At 41.1% G+C, this 25459-nt stretch overlaps 1 protein-coding gene across 4 annotated transcripts in view; it reads left to right on the forward strand.

The window, feature by feature from the left end:
- Window positions 1-25459, forward strand: part of HDAC4 (histone deacetylase 4) — a 392113-nt gene that overhangs the window by 340012 nt on the left and 26642 nt on the right. For all 4 annotated transcript variants that reach the window (XM_081338797.1, XM_081338799.1, XM_081338798.1 and 1 more), the window contains 3 exons: window positions 3314-3433; window positions 10287-10384; window positions 13885-14003. In XM_081338797.1, the coding sequence (XP_081194923.1) occupies window positions 3314-3433; window positions 10287-10384; window positions 13885-14003 (337 nt within the window). The remainder of the gene's footprint in view (window positions 1-3313; window positions 3434-10286; window positions 10385-13884; window positions 14004-25459) is intronic.

Raw genomic sequence — 25459 nt, forward strand, 5'->3', positions numbered from 1 at the left:
AGATCTGATAGACAGAGTGCCTGAAGAACTATGGACAGAGGTCCGCGACATTGTACAACAGGTAGCAACCAAAACCATCCCAAAGAAAAAGAAATGCAAGAAAGCAAAATGGCTGTCTGAGGAAGCTTTGCAAATAGCTGAGGAAAGGAGGGAAGCGAAAGGCAAGGGAGAAAAAGAAAGATACACCCAATTGAATGCAGAATTCCAGAGAATAGCTAGAAGAGATAAGAATGCCTTCTTAAATGAACAGTGCAAAGAAATAGAAGAAAATAATAGAATAGGGAGGACCAGAGATCTTTTCAAGAAAATTGGAGAAATGAAGGGAACGTTTAATGCAAAAATGGGCATGATAAAGGACCAAAATGGCAGGGACCTAACAGAGGCAGAAGAGATTAAGAAGAGGTGGCAAAATTACACAGAAGAACTATACAAGAATGAGCTTAACGTCCCTGATAATCACAATGAGGTGGTCACTGACCTCGAGCCAGACATCCTAGAATGTGAAGTGAAGTGGGCCTTAGAAAAGCTGAGCAACAACAAAGCTAGTGGAAGTGACAGTATTCCAGCTGAGCTATTCAAAATCTTAAAAGACAATGCAGTAAAAGTGCTACACTCAATTTGCCAGCAAATTTGGAAAACTCAACAATGGCCACAGGATTGGAAAAGATCAGTTTACATTCCAATTCCAAAGAAAGGCAGTGCCAAAGAATGTTCAAACTATCGCACCATTGCACTCATTTCTCATGCTAGTAAAGTCATGCTTAAAATCCTACAAGCTAGACTTCAGCAGTATGTGGATCGAGAACTACCAGAAGTGCAGGCAGGATTTCGAAGAGGCAGAGGAACTAGAGATCAAATTGCCAACATACGCTGGATCATGGAGAAAGCTAGGGAGTTCCAGAAAAACATCTACTTCTGCTTCATTGACTATGCTAAAGCCTTTGATTGTGTGGATCATAACAAACTGTGGCAAGTTCTTAAAGAGATGGGAGTACCAGACCATCTTATTTGTCTCTTGAGAAACCTATATGCGGATCAAGAAGCAACAGTGAGAACTGGACACGGAACCACTGATTGGTTCAAAATTGGGAAAGGAGTCCGGCAAGGCTGTATACTGTCGCCCTGCCTATTTAACTTATATGCAGAGCACATCATGAGAAAGGCAGGGCTAGATGAATCAAAAGTTGGAATTAAGATTGCCGGAAGAAATATCAACAACCTAAGATACGCAGATGATACCACTCTAATGGCAGAAAGTGAAGAAGAACTAAAGAGCCTCTTGTTGCGGGTGAAGAAGGAGAGTGCAAAACTTGGGTTGAAACTTAACATTAAGAAAACCAAGATCATGGCATCCGGCCCTCTCAATTCCTGGCAAATAGATGGGGAAGAAATGGAGGTAGTGACAGATTTTATTTTCCTGGGCTCCAAGATCACTGCAGATGGGGACTGTAGCCAAGAAATTAAAAGACGCTTGCTCCTGGGGAGGAAAGCCATGGCAAATCTAGACAGCACACTAAAAAGCAGAGACATCACCCTGTCAACAAAAGTGCGTATAGTCAAGGCTATGGTCTTCCCAGTTGCAATGTATGGCAGTGAAAGTTGGACCATAAGAAAGGCTGAGCGCCAAAGAATCGAGGCCTTTGAACTGTGGTGCTGGAGAAGACTCCTGCGAGTCCCTTGGACTGCAAGGCGATCAAACCGGTCAGTCCTAGAGGAGATCAACCCTGACTGCTCTTTAGAAGGCCAGATCCTGAAGCTAAAACTCAAGTACTTTGGCCACCTAATGAGAAGGAAGGACTCACTGGAGAAGAGCCTAATGCTGGGAAAGATCGAGGGCAATAGAAGAAGGGGACGACAGAGAATGAGGTGGCTGGATGGAGTCACTGAAGCAGTAGGCGTGAGCTTAAATGGACTCCAGAAGATGGTAGAGGACAGGAAGGCCTGGAGGAATGTTGTCCATAGGGTCGCGATGGGTCGGACACGACTTCGCAGCTAACAACAACAACAAGATTTCTATGAAGTGATCAGTTAGGCAGTAGGGTGGGAGCACTTCTGAGCTCTTTTCAGTGAAAACATCTCATAGATCCCAATATTCTTTAGGAATCCAGGGATCACCCTTGGGGTGTTCCTTTGTCACAGCTCCCACTTCTCTTCTTGGCTTTCCCCTCAGTGGCTATGGGGTAGGGATCTTAAGCCTCTCTTTCATTTTCCCCTTGGGGCTAGCTTGTTGAATCTTTTAACATCTTCCTTCTCCAGTTTACATAAGGATTCAACTTCAACTATGCCAACCCCAGTACAAGGGGTTTCTCCATGCCTGGCATCACAATAAAGCTCAAGGTTTCCATATGAGCCTCTATTCCCACCTCTATTGGTTTGGTGACGAACATTGCTCAGGCCCCCCCTGCTACCAAGTTGTCCAGCTGGCAAAAAGCCATAGGAACTTGTCTGAGTCTCAGACCTGGTTTCTCAGCCTGAGTCCAGGAGGGCTACCAAGCTCCCCTTGCACCCTGAGGATGGCACCACCAGTTCTGTGGGAATGGTCACTGTAATGACTTAATCCCACTGGGATTAGCCTGCCCCACCTGTGCCAGCAAAGTAGGCATGGTGTGGGTCCTTTCAGACCCAGTATTTCAACCAGGGAGGTCCAGGAGAAGGGCCTTCTCTGCCATTGTACCTGCCCTATGGAACTTCTTGCCCCCAGAGTGAAGTTGTCTCCAACCCTCCCAACCTTCCATAGGACCCTAAAAACCTGGTTCTGCCAGTTGGCTTGGGGCTCCAATGGGAGAGCATCACAGTGAAGGTGGTTGATTGATTAACAACAGATCCCACCTTTATTCTGCTCCCATACTCCCTATCTTTTAATTGTATATAGTATATATAGTATATATTTGTATCCTATTTAGGCTTTTATTTTTATACAGTTCTTATTTTTAAGATTTTAAGCTGCCCAAAATTACCTGAAGGTAGGATGGGCAGCCAATAAATGTTATAAACAAACAAAGTTCTGAGCTCTATTCATATAAGAAGTTCAACTGCAAAATGTACATTAAAATTTATGGGATGTGACTAGCGCATCCATCTATGATAATTTAAAACTGTACCTATACTGTGGGAAAACCATGGCTGATTTAAAATCCCAACATATTCTGAGATGAGATCTAAAGCATACTATGCTACATATAGTTGGGCTATTTGCATACTATGCTACATATAGTTGGGCCATTTACTTCCATAATTGATCCATCCTAAGAGGTTTTCTCGTACAGAGCCACTTGTAAGTGATCCTGACATATTGCTATGTCTGTCATTTAAGGATGTACATCATGGAAATGGTACGCAGCAAGCTTTCTACAGTGATCCCAATGTCCTTTATATTTCACTACATCGCTACGATGATGGAAACTTCTTCCCAGGCAGTGGAGCCCCTGATGAGGTAATAATGCGATAAATATGTGATTTCTTCCATTTTCAGAAGTAAATGTTTTAGTTTTTAATTCTCTGAAATTGTTTAGCCTCACCCCTCAAATCCATGACAGCTAAATATAATTGTAGCAATGTAAGTTCTTTATTTTTTAGATTTTATCTATCTATATATAGAATTTAGATATAGATATATGGATATAACAATAACAACAGCATTTAGACTTTTATTTATTTATTTATTTATTTATTTTAATTCCATTTATATCCCGCCCTTCTCCGAAGACTCAGGGCGGCTTACAAGCTTAGCAGTACTGCTAAGTACTGCTCTATATTGCTTTACAACACTCTCTGAAAGGCTTATAGAATCAACATATTGCCCCCAACAATCCTCATTTTACTGCCCTCAGAAGGATGGAAGGCTAAGTCAACTTCTAACCTTGCCAGGATCGAACTTCAGAGTATGAGCAGAGTTAGCCTGCAATATTGCATTTCTAACCACTGCACCATCAGGACTCTTGGTGACATATAGGTAGTCCTCAACTTAAAACCACAATTGAGACCAGAATATATGTTGCCAAGTGAGAAATTTGTTAACTGAGTTTTGTCCCATTTTATGATTGTTCTTGCCACAGTTGTTAAATGAATCAATGCAGTTTTTAAGTTAGTAACACAGTTGTTAAATGACTCTGGCTTCCCCATTGACTTACGCTTTGGTTGTACTGAACAACACAACCAAATACGTGGCATTACGTACAAGAACATTTACACAAGTCCAGATGAGAAATTCCACAAAACATTATAGAGAATAATAGGACTAAGATCCTGTCGGGTTTCCAGATCCAGATGGACAGGCAGGTACTATCCAATCAACCAGACACTGTGCTAGTAGTGGATCAAAAAACAGTGGTGGGGATAGCTGTAGTGATGTTAAGGGGCAGCAATGTCAGGAAGGACTATGAAAGACTGTAGAAGTATTGGGCCTGAAGGGGGAACTAGAGAAGCTGCGACAAATAAAGACTAAAATGATGATAAGAGTACTTCGGCTATAACAGGAATTAAGTCGGGAGAGTGAACAGATCCCAGGAAGAACATCAGAGCTCTGTTTCCAGAAGAGTTGTCAGCCATTCTCTCTCAGTTCTAGGAAGCAGGCAACGGCAAATCACTACCAAAACTCCACAAAACAACTGCAGGGATTAGTCCAGGCAATTACCAGGAAAAGCATTAATAATGAATGAATGAATGAAAATCTAATTAATTGTATTATTAATCCCTGCTTGGCATATTATTTATCATACAGGGAATCCTCAACTTACCACTGTTCATTTAATGACAATCCAAGCTATGATGGCCTTGGGAAAAGTGATTTACAATCTGTATTGCACTTATGACCATTGCAGTTACATAATCACAATTTGGGCATTTGGTAACCAGGTCACATTTGCAACTGGTTGTCACATCCTGCCATCATGTTATTGTGATTTTTTTTTTGCCAATTTCCAACATTAAAAAATGGGAAAAATGGATTTACTTAACCACTATAAAAATTGTTGTAAAATCAGATCTGACACAACTTACAACAGAAACTCCAATTGTAATTGTAAATTGAGGACTACCTGTACCAGTAGAAGATACTCCCAGGATTAACTTAAAGGCAGAAATAAATAAATAATCATGTTTAAATCGCTGCTTCTCATTTTGTTGTTTATCACACCATAAGAGGATTCTCTCAGATTAAATAATATTCTTATGTTTAAATGAAAAAGTTCTCATTTTTAGCTATTGTTCCTATCAATGTGAGAAATTAATTGCCCACTCTGTGTAAAGCTGATTTTGCAATTTAAAAATAAAAATGATGCATATTCTTTTCACCTATTCCAACTTACTTCAAATCTGTGCCATTCAGATGCTTTGGTCTGAAACTTTCTTGTCAGCATGGGAATTTCTCATACCTAATTGGTAAAGACTGCCCTCTGCTGCCCCAACTCATTTATTGAGCATATATAGAAAAGAAATCGTCTCACTTTCAAGGAAATTGTGACGGGTTATCTGTTGAAATCATTGTGGGGAAAGTCGAGTTATTTTTTAAAAAACAGCACTTAATTTACATGCTTAATTGCACAACAATTAATGAAAAGTTCAGCCTTAGAATTTATTGTCCATACTGGCCCATATTTTGATTTTTGTTAACAAATTTTGAGTACTAGTTTGAATAGATATCTATTTTCCCTGTAATTAAAAGCCTAGAATCTTAGATGCTAGAGATCATTCCTGCTTTGTAAATTTCCCAGATGTCCCTGATTGGCAATTGTGTTGGATTAAGACGTACTTTTGGCTTGAAACAACTTCACCTGTTGTCAGTTATATAATATAAACTGTGATTTAATATTACACTGCTCTCATACCAGGATAACTAACTGTATTGCAATATATAAGAAACTTTTTTAAATTAAATTTAAATATTTTCAAATAAATTTGGTGATTAAGTAGAAGTACAATTTGAACAGTCTTTTTCTTGCTACATAGCCCTGATTGTTTGCTTTTGGGAGGAAAATAATATTAGAATTTTGCAGAAATTTACCTGGGAGATACTTATGACTCGGATTCAAAGTTCCAAATGTCACCCACTGTGAGGCCATGTAATAGTGATCTGGGCTTTTGAAAACCCATTTACACTTACAACAGGTTGCCAAGCTCCATATTCATGTAATTGTTATTTGCATTCTTCCAATTTTCCCTTTAGGCTTTTCTCAGAAAGTCAATAAGGAAGTCAGCAAGAAAGCTTGCAAAATCACTATCACATGACTCTTTCTGGTTTCGAGGGGCTGAGTGAAGAAGATCCATTTGAACCTATTTTGGGATGGACCTTTTTCACCCAGTCTCTTTGAGAGCAGAAGGGCTGCCTGTCACATGAATTTCACTCTGCAGGTTGTTGCTCTCAAGTATGTTGGCTGGAAAAAACATTTTATTCCTTTCAGAGATCACTAGCAAACATGATCTTTCTTAAAGGGGAAAAAGGCTTTTGTCCAGCCCTTCTCCCCTTCAGAAAGGTGACATTTGCTGACTTTTTAGACAGAAAGCTAGTAAATGCAATGTTTTTAAAGGCCACACACAAATGGGAGATCTGGCATGCTGGACAAAAGAAGCTCAGATCTTCGGGAATCCGAGCTTCATTTCTCTGGTCCAGTGCAGGAATTCCCTTTTAAATATGAAGGAGAACAGCTTGCCTCTCTCAGAAGGCAGCTCTTTCCCTCTGTTTAATAATCTGTGCAGTAGCTTAGCAACTGCACCTGGGAGAGCCAGAATAACACTAATTGAGCAAAGTGATCATATGTGCAACTTGCTTAATGACCACCACAATTTACAATTATAATGGGCAGGCTCCATTATAGTCATGAGCCAAGGACTATTGGTAATATGAGTATAAAAACATGTGTTGTGGCCTCTCGAGGTCATGGACAAATTAGAGGGAAGTCATTGTCCAATTTGCTTCAATGGCTTACTCAAATGTGGGAGAAGGAATGGCAGAGCCAGGGGGAGGGATGAAAAAAGATAGAATCATAATGTAGCCAAAATCTCCAACTCCCCTTGATTGCTGTTGCCGCTTATCTAACTGTTATCAGGTGATGACCATTAGTCAATGGCTCAAGGTTGACTCAGCCTTCCATCCTTCTAAGGTCAGTAAAATGAGGACCCAGATTGTTGGGGGCAATATGCTGACTCTGTAAACCACTTAGAGAGGGCTGTAAAGGTATATAAGCAGTATATACTGTAAGTCTAAGTGCTATTACTGTATTAGATCAGAAGATTTCTGCTCATAAACTTTTAGCAAGACACCAGTTATTTATTTATTTATAAAATTTATTGGCCACCCACCTTACCTCAGGGTAACTCTGGGTGGCTTACAATCATAAAAGATAAAAATAGTATCAACTAAAAACATAAGTAAGTTAATACACAAGCAGTGTGGGCCAATTAAAATGGGGAGGATGGGGGGAGGTGGGATATGTTGTTAATTGATCAGCCACCTTTATTGTCACAACCCCAAGCTAATTGGTAGAGCAGGGTCTTACAGAAGGGCAGGAGGGTTGGAGCCAACCATACTCTAGGGGGCAAGTTGTGCCCTTCTCCTGGACCCCACCAACCAGAATACTCTGGCAACAAGTTTCACAGCTTCAAGTAGTTTAGACCCCTGCTAATTGTACCTGGAAGCAGAGCTTGCAGAGCAATGGTATTACATGGGCCATTCTTCAGGCCCCCAAAACTGCCTGCACTCTGCACCAGCTGTATCTTCTGAATGCTCTTCAAAGGTAGCCCCATGTAGAAGCACATTATGACAATCCAACCATGAGATGACTGTTAAATTGAACCTTCCTGTGTGGACCTTCCTGTCTTTTGTGCCTGACAGGTGAAAAGCACAGCACAGCACAGAGTTAAATTTGAGTAAATAGCTAGATTTATTTCTCAAAACATTAGATTATCTGTCAGAATCATCCAGATTGGGTGTCCTGCACAGCCAGTCTCAGTGAGTGAGTGCATAGCTCCCCTCAAACAAGAGAGAAGAGAAGTCTTTGGGGCCCTGTTTGCATGGCCCAATTCCAAATAGGCTGTGACCCCATAGTGGGCTGAGGGATGAAATAACGTAGGGAGTGGAAGTTGTAGAAATTTAAGGGGAAGTGACCATGTCATTCTAGAATTCATCATAATGCAGGCATGGGTAATTAAAGAAAGTTAGACTGGTGTTATAGACTTTAACAGAGCTGACTTCATTAAACTAAGAGTTTAGGAAAGATTCCATGAATGGAAATCCTAGAGGGAGAAACATTTCAAGATGGAAAAACAAGCTAATAAAGGGCAAAAAAAATACCACAGAGAAAAAAACCAAGACACTGGATAAGACGAACATGGTTGCACAAAGAGCTTCTGACAAATTGAGGGATAAAAGGACAAGTATAAAAATTGGAAAAGGGGGGTATATAACTAGAATAGAATACCAGCAAATAGCTTGAATCTGCAAGGACAGAGTCATGAAGACTAAGGTTCAGAATGAACTGACTGGCAACAAAAGCCAAAAATAACCAAAAAAAAGTTGCTTTCAGTATATAAGGAGCAATTAAAAATTCAAGGAAATGATCTGTTCACTACAGATAGTGTCTGACTTAGAATCTCAATTGAGCTGCAAATTTCTCTTGCAAAGCAAGAGATTTGTTAAGTGAATTTTGCTCCATTTTATGACCTTTCTTGCCACAATTGTTAAGTGAATCACTGTAGTTGTTTAGTTAATAACATGGTTGTTAAGTGAATCTGCTTCCTCATTCTTGGTTGTCAGAAGGTACAAAAGGTGATCATATGTAACTGTCAGTTGAATCAGTTGCCAGGCATCTGGATTTTGATTACGTGACCATGGGGATGCAACAGTCATGTGAAAAACAATTATAAGTCACTTTTTCAGTGCCATTGTAGCTTCAAACAGTCACTAAATGAAGTCAAGGACTACCTGTAGTGGAGGAAGGTGGCAAGAATATGATGTGCAGCAAGGAGAAAGCAGAACTGCTTAATTCCTTCTTTGCATCTGTCTTCACAAAAAGAAAAATAGTCAAGCCCATCAAAAGGAACATCGTGGAAGATAGAACAGGAATGCAGGTCAAAATAGGCAAGGATTATTATGAGAATACCTATCTATTTGAACAAGTTCAAATCTCCTGGAGATTTACATCTCACAGTACTGAGGAGCTGGAAGAGATTATCTTAGAACCACAAATGAAATCTTTCATAGCTCCTGGAGCATGGGGGAACTGCCAGAGGACTGGAAAAGAGTTGATGTGGTTCCAATCTTCAAAAAAGCCAAAAAACTGCCAAAAAAGCCAATGTTCTAAGTACATCAAAAGATAACATCAAGATCATAGGAAGTGATAGTATCTCTCTATACTGCACTAGTAGGCTACATTTGGAATACTGTATCGTTCTGGTTACCATGATACAAAAAAGATGTTGAGGCCCTAGAATTTTTGTAAAAAACAACAAAACTGATAAGGGATCTGGAGGCTAAATTGTATAATGAACTGTTAAGGGAACTAGGTATCTTTCACCAAACCAAAACATGAGGGCTTAGGGAAGACCTGATAACAATCTTCCAATACTTCAAGTGCTCTCATAGGGACAATTGCATTGATTTATTCTCCATAGCAACTGAGGGTAGAAAAGGAAGCTGGAAGCTTGTCATACAGAGATCCAACCAGGAAGTAAGGAGGAATTTCCAGAAAGTCAGAATGATTAATCAATGGATTAACTGGCCCTGCAGGTAGAGTTCTATACTCTTCTTTCCCAGGAGGAAACAAATCACCTGAAAGAGGATCACTATGTGATTATCTGCAGACACATTTAGTGTGGAAAATACAGTATTTAGACTTCACTACCCAGATTGTCACATGGTAGGCTCTTATCTGTGCTTGGTAAAGTTTGCTCATCTTCTGCCAGCAGTATTCTAGACATCTGTATTCCATTTTATCCTTTTCAGTTACTTCATGTTGGACCAAGAGGTCCACAGGTTGGAAGAAATTGCATGGAGCAATCCTGTTCAAGGCAGTCACTAGGTGAATTCAATACTTACACAGGCTTACACAACAGGATAGTGTCATGAATGTATTTTAAAGTTAAGATTGTTTGTATCTTTACATTCCAATCACACTATCATAATAGTGAAGGAGGGACAATTCAAAATTTCTACATTGGTTTGTATTTTCTCATAATAAATTGTACAAGAGCTATTAAATGATTTGAAGTGCTGCTAAGCAAATAATCTTATAGATGTTAATATTTCTAGATGCATAACCTGTTTCATTTTTTTTCCATTTTCTATTTCTTAGGTTGGCATAGGATTGGGTGTTGGTTTTAATGTAAACATAGCATTTACTGGCGGTCTTAATCCACCAATAGGAGACTCAGAATACTTGACTGCTTTCAGGTAATTCTTAATTTACAATTTTTTCTTAGATTGGTGGGTGATTAGGAGTATCTGTATGTTAACAAACTACACTATTCAGATTTGTACACTTATGTTAAGCATAAGCCTTAGGCTTGTAAAAAGTTAAATACATTACATAAAGGCAATGCAAGTTTTAATGTATGAAATCTAATATAAAATTATCTCTATATATTTTTTCATTTATAATATACAGTATTTCGCATGTGATATTTTTCATGCTATTTTTGATTTTAGTGGTTATTTTCAATATATATTCCCTATATGATGTTTTCTCTTGCATTCCCCCATTTTAATAAAGCCAAGGCACTGGGACAGCTTTTATTTAAAAAATCCAATTAAGGAAAATAATTGCTGGAATTACTGCTCATGGTAAAATTCTCTTATAGTCCATTTCAGATAAATTCCAAGGGAAAATGTAATACACAGTGCAGCTAGAACTTAAGAAACTTAAATGTTTCTTAAACTTTTTTTTCGGAGGACCCCTTCCCACTTTTAAAAATTATGGAGGATCCCAACAGAGCTTTTGTTTATACGGATTATATTTATTGATGTTTATTGTTTTTTTTAAAATAAAATTGATGCATTTGCTACTGCTACTGTTTCTCATGATTGTTTGAAGGGGTTTTAATATTTTTTTTTAGCATAGGCTGGCAAATAATTTTAATTTCAAGATCCCTTGACAGGGTCTTAAGGGACCCTCCAGGAGTCCTGGGACCACACTTTTAAGAAATGCTGGCCTAAAAGAAAACATATACCATAATTTAAAAAATTAGCAGTAATTCTAAACAAACTGTTCCATCAGTCAGGTAGATAGCACAATCCAGATGTTTTTTACATAGAGTTTTATTTTCCAAAAAAAACTACACACCAGTTGCTGGGAAGCTGCTGTTGCTGGGGGCTGCTATTGCTGGGATGCTGCTGCTTGTGCAGCCGGGTTGAGAAATTAGCTGCTGGTGAAGCTGGGCAGAGGCTGCTCCTGCCCAGGGTTGGCGCCCATGAAAGAAGGACACAGAGATCTCTTGGGGGAAGGGCCCCGCTGCTCCTGGGATGCACACTGGACCTGGGATGCACTCTCAACCACGAGGAGCAGTGGACCTTGTTTATTTATAGTAAAAGCAACCAATCATGTTTTATTATTGTTCAAATAGACCAATCATGATTACACATGTATTCTTCTAAACTATCCTGAAAGGACATTGGTGTTAATAGTAGATTCAAATACAGTAATGACCAATCACCTGCAGGAGGCGTCAGAATTTGCCTTATATGGAATAGCCAATGGTGTGAAGGAATTCTGTGATTATGCCCTTATCTGGCTGTAGCCAATGACATCTCTCCTAGGTTTCTTTGTTTTCTAGGTTTCTTGGTTTACTTCCTTATACATGGTTCACTGAAGACTTTCCATGGTAGAAAAGTACTAGCCAGCTTCATGTATAGGAACAGAGTAATTCTAAACAAACTGTTCCATCAGTCAGGTAGATAGCACAATCCAGATGTTTTTTACATAGAGTTTTATTTTCCAAATAACCCTACACTTAATATAGTGAGATGGGCAGTTTGTTTTTTGTCAAAAAGTTCAAAAGTACCTCAATTCAAAAATGTTCAACTATTGTGCATATATCCCCTATATCTCCTCAATTCTAAATGTCATGGGACACATATAGATGGTCCTCAACTTACAACCATAATTGGGATTGGAATCAGTCACTGAACAAAGCTATTATTAAGCTATCAATTGATAGCTTTGCTCAATGACCATAACCCTAGCACCCCCAGCAATCTCTGGGAGATTGTTAAGCAGACAGAGCAAAAGAGCTGCCTGCCAAGTTCACCTCCCCTCTGTGCATGGAAGAGAATTGCTCCAGTGGGCTGCAGGAATGGAATTTGGATATTTAGTACCCCTCTGTGGTCTTTCAGTCAGCCCTTGAAGACAAAGGGAGTCCTCACAGCAGGTGGTTTGGAACCTTTCCCCAATTGATTTTCTGGGGAATCTAGCAAAGGAGATTGCAAATGGCAATCACATGCCAAGCACTCAAATCATGACCTTGGGGGTGGGGGTGGGGGAATAGCATTACATTTTACACCAGCTGGAAGATAACACACTTCTTCGGAGGCCATTGCAACTTTGAACAATTAAACTACCAATCATAAGTGAAGGTTCAAATGTACATAGATTGGATGTCACTCTATTATAGAAGTTCATTTATTTGATGAGCACAGGAAACAAGCTGCAATGAGGAATAAAAACTAGTATATTCTCTTTCTCACAGCATTCATTATATTCTAAAGCAAAACATTTGAATTAGGCTAGACAGCTATGCCTAAATATCTTTTTGTGCCTCCCCCCCCGAAGATCTTTTAAATACAGTTGGTAAAAACTGGCCATAGAGTTCCGACAATTTTGAGATGGGAAATCATCCCAAAGTTGTCCAAAATAGGCTTAGTATAATACTAAGAATAAAAATCCTCCACAAAGTCTAGGATAGTTATCTAGTTGTTTGCAAAACTCAAATGCAACCAACAGCAGCTAGAGAGTACTGTGTACTTTGTCCTTCACAGAAATGACAACAGCGCTTCACATCCTTGAATTCACCAGGTACTCAAGGGACGCGGTGGCTCAGTGGGTTAGGACGCTGAGCTTGTCGATCAGAAGGTCGGCAGTTTGGCAGGTCGAATCCCGAGTGCCGCATAACAGAGTGAGCGCCTGTTACTCATCCCAGCTTCTGCCAACCTAGCAGTTCGAAAGCACGTAAAAATGCAAGTAGAAAAATAGGGACCACTACGGTGGGAAGGTAACAGCGTTCCATGCGCCTTTGGCGTCTAGTCATGCCGACCACATGACCACAGAGACGTCCTCGGACAAGCACTGGCTCTTCGGCTTTGAAACGGAGATGAGCACCGGCCCCTAGAGTTGGAAACGACTAGCACGCATGTGTGGGGGAACCTTTACCTTTACCTTACCTTATCCTGGTACTCAGTGCACAATTTCATTTATTAATCATATATCCTAATCAAATGTATGCAGATAAAGCACACATTTTAATCTTGATAATATTATGAAAATGAAATAATTGACACTGTTGTACAGTTCAATTTCTTAAGCACCAATTATTTCACTCAGTACTAAAATTTAGTTGTATCTGGTTAGCATTGTATGTAAACCATACAATGTGCGGTATAGTTATGTCTTTCTACTTCATTGTTTTCTGTGCAATTATTCATAAATTTGTATATTAATGTATACTTTTTTCTATAGCCATAAAGGAAAATGGTAAACTTCAAAAGTATAAGCATCTTCAAAAGTATAAGCAAAAGTATAGCATCTTCTCTAGTCCTTTTCTCATTCTTTGTTTCGTTCTTATTTGTGTTGAAAATGCCATTGAATAAGAAAATTGAATCATTCAGTATCTTGGTGAGTACAGTACAGTAATCTGTTTTCTGCTTTTTTTTTCTTTTGGTATTGGCTATTCATGATGCAGAACAATAGTAATGCCTATTGCTCACGAGTTTGCTCCAGATTTCGTACTGGTGTCATCAGGTTTTGATGCAGTAGAAGGTCATCCTGCACCCCTTGGGGGATATAATCTATCAGCAAAATGTAAGTTCTTTCAGGGTGTTAAATTTGACATATTTGTGTTTGGATGCTTATATTTAGGAGCTTTCAGTTTCAAATTTAGCAATCATTTTCTCATTTCACTCTTTTTAATACAAGTTTTATTGATTTTTTAGTTTTACATCGAGGTATTTATGAAGCAATACAGTGGTTGGGTAGTTAAAAGTAAACGATAGTAAATAACAAAGTCATTTGTAGATAGGTCAAGTTACATCAACAAGAATTCCCTCTGCGATTCCCTTAGTTATGATAACATAGTCAAATTAATCAAATTAATACATTTCTAGTTATAACACAATCAATTAGAACAATTTTCAATATATTTTCACATATACATATCCATGTCCTGTTTTTGAGTTTTACCTAATTGGAATAGGATATTCCGAACTAGCCTATAATATATAAAAGAAAACTTAATTTTCAGGTAGCCCCCATTTCCCCCATTTCATTATATAGTAATTATCCTGTCTAAAATACATACATTGTTCATTTCAGTGCATTCTTATTTTATACAAGTTTATTCTATTTAACATCTGAATAGTTCACCAATTATTGAAAAAATATCTTTTGTTGTATCCTTCCAAATATAAGTCAATTCTAATAGTTAACTTTCCTTTTCTTTAAAGGTCTAAAAGTTAAATATAAAATCAATATGTATCTTTTAAAGATTCCCTTTGGCCCATTAAGAAATTTTTTTAGCTCTATCATTACAACAAATATATTCTATTTATCATCTTAATAGTTCATCGATTTTTAAAATAATATCTTTTATTATATCATTGCAAATTCTATAGAATTCAAAATTATATTCTGATAGCTAATCTATTTCATTATATAGTAATTATCATATCTGAAATACATACATATTCTATTTGTCATCCTTACAATTCATCTATAGTTAACAAAGTATGCTTTATTGTTTGTAGCTAATTTTCATTCCCTTAAAAATCTAGATCCTAAATATAGACTCAGTTTATATCTTTTAACAGTTCCCCTTGGCCCATTGAGAGAAAAATTTAAGCTTTATTATTGCAAGTCCCAACACTTACAACAGAAAAAGAAGAAAAATTCATTTTTAAAAAAATCTAATTCTAGCTTTCTTCTTGTGCCAGGCAGGTTTCCATATCATTGCCTTTAGCTTCTCAAATGTGTCTCCCTTTCTTCCTACGCCCATTGTTTGAATCCAGGGAGACCATCCAGTTATCAATTTTTCATAGAGAGTGACCCCTTTGTAGACATTAAATTTTTGTTCCAGTAAATCCAATCTCCATGTTTGGCATAGTGCAGTTGTCATTAATTCAATCTGGTCTTCTTCTTCTTTCAAATCCATCTGGCTTAGATAAGAAGTCATGTCTGATGTTGTAGTTATTGTTTGGTTGGTTAAAGACTTAGTGTACTGTATTTGAAGGCCTTTCACATCCTCCATCTTAGTATTGCTTTCTTCAGCTTCTGTTGTTTGTTGGATTGTAAGTTTTATAGTTGAAATCAAAGTTTGGACATCAAGGCTCTCAGTAGATTGTACTTGTACTACCAATTTGTGAGATGGCCTCACTAGACCGATGGTTCGTTAAGGTGCTTCCAAGTAAAAAGGCAGCACGCAGGGATGCAATCAGACGAAGCTTTATTTAAAGATAAGAGTAGAGAGAAAGAGTTCCCTGGCATGGAGGCATCCATGCTTGGATTGAGCTCATGGATCACTCCCACAAGAGAGCAACAAGAGAGAGGCAAGCAGAGCGAGAGAGAGAGAGAGCAGCCCCTGAGCAGAGGTTTTTATGGGGGTCCTCAGCCCCTCCCTTACCAATTAACTCTCTCCAATGGGGCTGCAGGGGCCGGGGACCCCTGACCCACCAGTGGGAGCAAAGAAGCCTCTTTGCTCCCATCTGATGACCTTTTTGGGGAACGGCCATGGCTGGCACAAAAACATCTAACAATTCCCCTTCTTGCCAGCCAATGACAGGGACCAGTGAATGTATGTGAGGGGGCGAGCAGGTGTCATAGACATGCATATACACGTTCAGAAGACCAAACACAAACGCTTACACAGAAGGTTGTGCCGGTCAATGGGAACAGGTTTGGTGAACAGGTCAGCTATCTGGTCAGTTGTATTACAATGCTCAACATGTATAAACCCCATTTTGGCAAGCTGCCTGACATTTTTATAGTGTATGTCTATGTGGCGGGACCTAGAGCCCACTGCATATGCCCCCGAGATTGCAATTGCAGCCATATTATCCTCTTGAATTTGGATGGGCAGAGGAGGAGGTACCCAGATGCTTGTTATCAGAGCATCGAACCAAATCAAATCATTGGCCGTGTCCGACAGGCTGGCATATTCCGCCTCAGCTGTGGAGCAAGAAACAAATTTTTGCTGCCTAACATGCCAATGGATAGGACAGCCATTTAGCAATATGAGGAAACCAGAGGTGCTCCGTCTACTCTTGGTGTCACCAGCCCAGTCTGCGTCCGAGTAAGCGGAGAGCTGGGCCGTCTTCCCCTTCTCTGGTTCCAGCACAAGGAGAGCATCGGTCGTGCCCCTGAGGTACCTAAGTACCCTCTTAACAGCAGTCCAGTGGAATTCCATTGGGTGTTCCACATGCCTGGACAGTAGATTCACAGCTAAAGCTATGTCAGGCCTGCTCCAATTGCTGATATATAGCAAGGAGCCAATCACAGATCTGTAAAGCTTATTATCTGTGAACTCAGGACCGTCCTTGTGAGTGTGACTGTAATAGTCACTTTGTATCGGGCTACGCATTGGGTTAGATTCTGCCATTTTGCATTTGGCCAATAACTCCTCAATCTTTTCTTTTTGAGATAGGGCGAACCCCTCCTTAGTGGCCAAGATGTGCACACCCACGTACCTGTCAACCCACCCCAAAGACTTCAGGGTAAACTTTTCCCCCAGGGCCTTGGCAAATTTATCACACCCTTCCTTGTCAGGCCCTATATATAGGAGGTCGTCCACATAAACTAACACCCGTTCTGTGGTACCCTTGGAGTTGCGTGTGAAAACACATTCATCTGCATGGGATGCACTGAAACCAACTCGCTCTAAACTTTTTCTAAGGCAGTCGTACCATAGTTTCCCCGACTGCTTGAGGCCATATAACCCTTTTCGGAGCAGCCATTGGCAAGTGGTTTGGCCTTGAAAACCCACCTTGTGCCAATGACTTTCCTCTCCTTTGGTGGTTGCTGGGGGGGGGGTGAAGACCTTGAGGTTTTTCAGGCTCGCCATCTCCTGCTCCATCGCGAGCTGCCATTTCTCCTGTTCTTCGATGGGCAGCTCCTGGATGTCAGAGAAGGATTTTGGGGTGACCACAACACTGTTGACGGACGCGATGTGCCCAATGTCGATTCTCTTTGGCGGGATCCCTTTGTTGGACCGCTTTGATCTCCTGACTTTCTGCCACTCACCGCCCTTTTCTTCTGCGGGTTCCACGTCCGCCAGCATTTCATAATTGGGACGTGTAGACCCTCGGTCCCAGGTGCTGGGCATCGCGGGTCTCTGAGACGTCGCTGGGGGTGAAGACAGCGTGTCTTCCCCCTTGGGACTGGACGGCTCATCCTCCCCATCTGAACCAGGTAGGATGACATCTTCGTCTTGTTCCTCGCTCTCGGTGGCAGGGTCTGTGGTGGTCTCAGGTGATGTCGTGGTCGGTGTGTCCTTGCTGGGTCGGTTGACATATGGGCTCAGATCATTTGAATGGATCTGGGTCCAATTGGAGTCCTCTTCGAAGGAGGCAGATTGGGAAGTCACAGTCCTGCCCCCTTCTCCCAGGAAACGGTAGGCCTTGGAGCCAGGAGCATAGCCCAAGAACCTTAGTCTCTGGGAGACAGATCTCCCCTTCTTCCGCAGCTGCTTGGGGATGTGCACCCAAGCGTAGGAGCCAAACACACGCAAGTGTCCCAGACTTGGCTTCCTACTGTGGACCAGGAAATATGGGGTCTGGTCCACAACACTGCTCCAAGTGCGGTTTAAGGTGTAATTGGCGTAGTGCACCGCCTCTGCCCAGTATGATTCCGCGACCCCAGCGTCCGCAATCAGACTACGCGTCATAGTTTGTAGGATTCCATTTCTTTTCTCTGCCACGCCGTTCTGGACAGGAGTGAAGGGCGCTGTAAGAAAATGTCGGATGCCCTTATGCCTTACCCAGTCCTGGAATTTTCGGGACATGAACTCAGCCCCGCGGTCGCTCTGCAGTTGTGCGATCTTGGTCTTATACTGGGTCTCTACAAAGTTGTACAGTGATTTTATGGCGTCAAAGGCTTCGGATTTTTCTGTGAGGGTATACACGTGGCCGTACCGTGAAAAATCGTCAACGACAGTGAGAAAATACTGTCTTTTCCCTAGGGATGGTGTGAATGGCCCAACCAAATCAACATGTACTAGTTGGTACGGGTATTGGGTCTTATGCAGTGACACCTTAGGGATGGGGGCAGCCTTCCTCTTTGTCCTCTTACAGATGGCACAGTCCAGGAACACCTCACAATCCTTGAGCTGGACTCCCTCAGCAAACTCTCCCATCTTTTTAACCACAGGGAAGCTCGCATGACCTAATCTTCGGTGTAAGAGATGGGCACACTTATCGTGGAGCGGCTTCCCCACTGACACTCTCTTGGCTCTGGTTGCCTTGAGCGGTGCTTTAGGTGCCTGCTGTGATTCGGGTTTCTTGTCCACACTGCTCTTGGAAAGCCGTGGGGGTGGCTGAAGTGGCTTGGGTGCAACCGCTTCGGCCTTGCGCTCCTTAGACAGCCTTGGGGCTGGCTGTTTTCTCTCTTTCCGTGCGCAGGCCCCTTCTGAGGTGGCACCCGGTGGACTGTCTTCTGTGGCTGGGTTCTCAGGGGAGAAGTATGGCAAACCATTTATGATGGCAATACTTCCAATGACCCTCTGGTTCCGGGTGACATGACCTCCCCCTTTGAGAAATAAACCTTCCACCCTGTCATCGTCACATAATTTGATAATGCTTAACAGATTGTTGGCAATGGAGGGAGCATGTAATACCCCTTCAACATTTCCTAGTCCGGGTACAGAGACAGTGCCCTCCCCAACAACCAAAGCCTTATCACCATTGGCCACCTTGACAGATGAGTTAATTTTCTTTAACCTTTTAAACCCTTGTTTCATGTTGGTAATGTGAGATGAAGCTCCAGAGTCCAGTAACCATAAGTCAGTGGGGCTATCAGCCTTTGTGGTGGGGGTGAGAGCACAAGTATGCACAAAATTGCCCTTGGCACTACCTTTGCCCCCGCCACACCCCCTTCCTTGCCCCTTGCCCCTTCTTTGATTGGGACCACGCTTGGGGGCAGTCCTTCTTCAGATGTCCCTGAAGAAGGGACACTTAAGTAGAGCATTAACCTGCTCTGAGTTGTGGTGCCTACTGCTGGCTCGCTTAGTGGTGGCTCTGGCGTATTCTCCTGCATCTCTTCGCCTCCTGTCCTCCTCAATGAGCCTCCCTGTGATGTAGGACAGAGTCATGGCTTCCTTCCTGGTCCCCTCCAGTGAAACAATGAAACTGCTCCAATTTTTGTCCAGGGAAGCCAGAATGACAGTGACCATGTTCACCTCAGGTACAAGGTAGTCTCTGAACATCAGTTCTGCCCTGAGTGCCTTCAATTTTCCCAGGTGCTCGGCCATGTTAGCCCCAAACCTCAGTCTGGTGGTGTAAAACTCAGTTGTGAGTCTGGTAATCGAACCGATGCTGTCGCTGTTGAATAAATTGTATAATAACCCCAAAACTTCGCCAGCTGTGAGCCCATCTGGAATGCTGGGGTACAGGTTAGCATCCAGTGAGCTCAGTAGAGTGGTATATGCTTGTCTATGATACCACTCTTCTTGGGGTCCCCAGGGAAGAGGTGGGGGATCCAGAACCATCTCTAGAGTCCCGTCCTTTAATAGACATATCTGCACTTCTTTACTCCAACTGTTATAATTCTGCCCCCCAAGATGCAGTTTTTCAAAATTATTTGGGAGGGCAGAAGCAGATGAAAGAGAATTTTCCTTAGTCTTTTGTCCATTTCTATACATCTGTGAGTTCTCCATTGAGGTGAATGGAAAAGGGATCCCTCTGCTGGCAGGTGGTGGTATTTTTCTCTGATTTTGGATGGCTCCGACTGAGCATGCTCAGAATTCATTTGAGCCCAGGAGGTGGAGGGAGCGGATGTCTCTCTCTCTGCCTCTGGGCCAGGCCCAGGCCTGGGCCTGCAGGCCGGGATTTGGGCCTGAAGAGGGGCTGAAGGCCGCAGAAGCCCCGAAGATTCCTCCTGAAGCCCCCCCGGCACTGGAACACTCACCGGGGGGCGAAGACTGCAGGATGGGGCCAGGATGGCACAGAGACCCCCATCGCTGGTCCTGAAGACCCTGGAGGCGGCTGAAGACGGTGCTGGAGGAGGGAGCCTCGTCCGGAGGCCCCCCGAAGACCATCTGGCAAGCAGGGCGTCTAGGTGGTGGTGAAAAGTAGGCCGGAGGGCCCAGGGGTTCACAGGGGGCCCTCTGGCGTTGCAGGATGTAGCTGGGAGGCTCCAGGCCGAACGCCTCCTGGCAGTTAGGCCCCGAGGAGATGGTTGGAGGCCTTGGAGCTCCTCCGGGAGGCTCCTGGGGGTAGCAAGGGAGGCTGGCTACCCCCGATGTCGAGACCGCGGTCTTTTTGGCTTCCAGGGCCGCAACCAAGACTTGGATGGCTGCTTCAAACCCTGCTGTAGCAGCCTCGGCTGGGCAGGCTTCGATGCCATCATAGGCCTTGAGGCTTTCCGGTGGGGAAGACCAGGTGGTTTCCGTGCCGCTTCGGCTGGCTGCCACCGATTGCTGGGCCTCGAGGCTTGGCTGAGGTCTATCAAGCCACGTTGTTGTTCAGAGGCCCCCTGCGCTGGCATCCCTCGTGGAGGGATTGTGACGTCCTTTGTGCTGCAAGGAACTTTAGGAGCAGCTCCCTGCATTCTCGTTCAGTCTTAAAGTCCCCTATTTTGTTGTTGATTTCCTCATCCTCTGTTCATTTTTGGGTTGTCAGTTCATCAATTGAAGTAATAGTCTCATTAGGTGACTTTGTGCTGTCAGATTTGTCTTTAACTCTGGCTTTTATTTCTGCAGTCATTGCCAAAATTGTATCAAGTATGAGTTTATAGTCAAATAGTGGAATATATCTTCCATTTCTTTAGTATTTTACAGATAGGCCTTTAGTGGAGGCTATATTAATAAAATTCAATAAATGTCCACCTCCACTATTCCTAAAGGTTGGTTTCAGTGCCAGGTGTTCCCAATTTTTATCTTTAAAAATAATGTCAAGGACAAATCTGTTAGAGCCAGATCTCAGAGTAAAAAAAAAGGTTTACTTGCTATACCAGGTTTTGCCACAAGATGTCCTCAATAGCATGTACAATCCTTTTGCAGACTAATATAATAAAAGTCTTTTATCCAATTAATTCATTTTTAGTAGTAAATAGGATAGTAGGTCCCCATAAAAATAAGCAATAAAATTTTTTTAGTGGCCCAAAAATTTCAGAGGTACAGATAGGGTTGCTTAGTTATTTAGTTTAGTCTTTGATTTCTTTAAGCTTGTAAATTTTTTTAATATTATTATTAAAAAGTTTTACAAAAAATTTTCTTACAAAACATCCCCAAAACCCACCCACCCCAAACCCCCCTCCCCCCCACTTCCCAGAGCTGAATACAGGGTCATAAATATAATAATCATAATCTAACTAAAATTATCCATTATAAAATTAACCAAATTCATAATGTGCTTTAACTCTAACATTGATACATTCAAATGATTAGAAACATAATAATAATAACTTTAACAAAATATAATCAATACTAATACTAAAATTAATAAAAATCTAAGATCTACTCTAAGCTAAATGAAACTTTTTAGTCCCATATTTATTCTGAATATAATCTATCCATCTCCTCCAAACTGAAATATATCTTGCGAATGATCCTTCAAATAAGCTGAAATCTTAGACATTTCTGCAAGATTCGATACCTTAAGTACCCATTCTTCTATAGAAGGCAAACTATCCTTCTTCCAATATTGTCCCACCAGTAACCGTGCTGCTGTTATCAAATTCAACATCAAATTAGTTTCTTTAGTATCACAATCTATAACAATACCCAATAAAAACAATTGCAGAGAAAACTTTATCTTTCTCTTAAAAATCTTTTGAATGTTCCACCAAATTTTAATCCAAAAAAGCTTTTATATTTCTACAAGTCCACCACACATGAAAATAAGTAGCATCTAAACTACCGCATCTCCAGCATTTAGACTGTAAGTTAGGATACATGTTAGACAACTTTTTGGGATCCAAATGCCATCTATAAAACATTTTATAAAAATTTTCTCTTAGATTTTCAGCCTGAGTAAATTTAACATTTCTAACCCAGATTACCTCCCAAATATCCAGCGGAATTGGTTCCTGTATGTTTTGTGCCCACTTTATCATACAATCTTTAACCAATTCCGTTTCCGAGTCCAATTCAATTAAAACATTATATATCCTCTTTATATGTGCACGATTTGAATCTCTAATTTGTTTTACTAAATTTTCATCTATAATTGTAATGCCAACCTTCTGATCCAGCTTCCACCTAGCTTTCAGTTGGGTGTACCAAGAGTAATTTATGTTTTCTTGTTTTAACTCATCTAATAATTTAAGTTGCCAATTATTCCCTTCCAATCTAAGTAATTCCTTATAGGAAACCATATCCAAACTCACTCCCATAGATACACCTTCTATCACGTGTCTGGGAATTCCCCAAATCTGTATTTTATAATTTAACTTAGAATAATACTTTTTCCAGACACGTAACAAAGCACTTCTAAGAATATGAGATTTAAAAGCCCTGTCTACCTTTTTGTCATAAAGCAAATATGCATGCCAACCCTCAAGGTGAAGTATTATTAGTTAGATTAAGCCAATCGCTAACCCATGTCAAAACCACCGCATCATAATACAATTTCAAATTCGGCGCCTTGAGTCCCCCTCTTTCCCTAGCATCTTGCAGAATCTTAAATTTGACTCTTGGTTTTTTCCCCACCCAGATAAATTTATTAATAACCTTCTGCCATTCATCAAGGTTGGCATCCTTTTTCAATATAGGTATCATTTGAAACAAAAAGAGCAACTTCGGCAGAACATTCATTTTAACAGCTGCAATTCTTCCCAATAGAGATAATTGTAATTTTTTCCAATTATTTAAATCCTTTTGTATCTTCACCCATAGTGTTTCATAGTTATTCTTATATAATTTTGCATTTGAAGCTGCAATATACACTCCCAAATACTTAACCTTTTTTACTATTTCAAAACCTGTTAATTTGATTAACATTTCCCTTTCACTCATAGACATATTCTTAGACAATATCTTGGTCTTATTACTATTTACCTTAAACCCAGAAACCTTACCATACTGAGTTATAATTTCCATCAAATCTATAACCAATTGTATCGGTTGAGATAAAGTCACAACCAAGTCATCAGCAAAAGCTCTCAATCTATAATCATTCTGTTTTATTTTAATTCCCTTTATCATAGAAGACTCTCAAATTTTAATTAATAAAATCTCCAACGTTAATACAAACAACAATGGTGATAGGGGGCATCCCTGTCTTGTACCTTTTTCAATTTTAAACATCTCTGTTAACCCCCCATTAATTATAATTTGTGCAGTTTGTTGTTGATATATACCGTATTTTCCGGCGTATAAGACGACCCAGCGTATAAGATGACCCCCTACTTTTCATGTTAAATTATCGGGTTTGGGCTAATAACTCAATATTTCACTTCCTGGCACACAATCTGCATATTAACAACTCGTTTAGTGTTAGTACCCTTTTTTTATAAGTGCCACGATATTGCTAAAATAAAAGAGGTAAACTTCGTGACCCTCCCAGCCCATGCATAAAACAGAAATGAAAAGGCTTAAGCTTTTCCATTCCCAAATACCAAGGTTTCCCCCGAGTTTTGCGCGGTTAAACAAACGGCATTTGCGTATTAATGTTTCTCCACGGAGCACAAAATTCACCCGAATTAAGGAAAGTGGGGAGCTAAAGAATCTGGGGCTACAGGGAATACCTCTGGCACGACAGGCAACCCTGGGAAACACGAGGACTGTAGCGGCACGCTCAGTTTGCACAATCCGATCCAGAAAGCGCCCGGAGGCTCCTTCGTTACTTCTAACTGCAGAACGTCTCCACGCCCGCCTTGCCTTTTAAACCCCGCCCTCTTTTCCCCTGTAACGTTTCTCTGCTCCGCCTGCTCTGTGATTTGCCCAGCTTTGCTCCTTCCCTGCCAAATGGGCGCCTCGCCTTCTTTTCTCTGAGCTCTCTCGCCTGGTGCGCTGCTGCTCTCAGTTCTGCACTCTGTGACCGGGCAAGCAATTCTTCTGGTCAGCATGAGTCAGGCGGTGCCTCGGCGGGAGCAAAGGTGCTCCCTTCCTATGGTCGAGCGGGGCGCCTCTGGGGACTGCCTGCCCCTCCTCTCATCGGGGACCTGACAGCCAGCATTGGAGGCGCTAGCATGGCCAGTCCTAGAGAGAGCAACGGCGGCAGCTGCAGTAGCCGCCCCAGAAGCTGACGAGAGTTTGCCCTCCATCACCCGTTCGCTGTCAGCTGCTTTACCACGGGTTGCCATGCCTACCTCCATTCACCCAGCGATCCCGCTGCCCAGCAGAAAAGAGAAAAGATCCGAGAGGTATTTTTCTGGCATATAAGACGACTCGGCGTATAAGACGACCCCCCCAACTTTTGAGGTGATTTTCATGGGTTAAAAAGTCGTCTTATACACCGGAAAATACAGTAGCTTTAATAGAATGTAAAAATCCTTCTCCAAAATTCATTTCCTCAACAACTCTAAATAAAAATTGCCAATTCAATTGATCAAAAGCTTTCTCTGCATCCAAAAATATCAACGCTGCAGGGACTTGGTTGTTTTTATCCAGATATTCAAGCAAATTTACAATATGTCTTACATTATATTTCATATACCTTCCAGATATAAATCCCGATTAATCACTATGAATCATTTGCTTTAAAACTTGCATTAATCTATTAGCCAATACTTTAGCAAAAATCTTATAATCTATATTCAAAAGCGATATAGGTCTATAATTTTTAGGTTGAGTAAGGTCTTGATCCTCCTTTGGAATCAATGATACAAAGGCTGTCCTCCAAGATGGAGGAACTACTCCAGTCTGAATTTCATTAAACAACATCTTTAAAGGTTCAATCATTTCAACCAACAACGTTTTATAACAAATTGCTGTTAATCCATCTGTTCCCAGGGCCTTGCCCACTTTCAACTGTTTAATAGCTAAAGAGATTTCCTCTGATGTCATTAAACAGTTCATCTCAAGTTGTTGTTCTTTTGAAAGCCTAGGAAAATGTGCTTCCTGTAAATATTTATCTATATCTAAAGCTTGTATGTTTTCTCTAGAATATAAT

The sequence above is a fragment of the Vipera berus genome (assembly GCF_964194415.1).
Source record: "Vipera berus genome assembly, chromosome: 1".
Taxonomy (NCBI): domain Eukaryota; kingdom Metazoa; phylum Chordata; class Lepidosauria; order Squamata; family Viperidae; genus Vipera; species Vipera berus.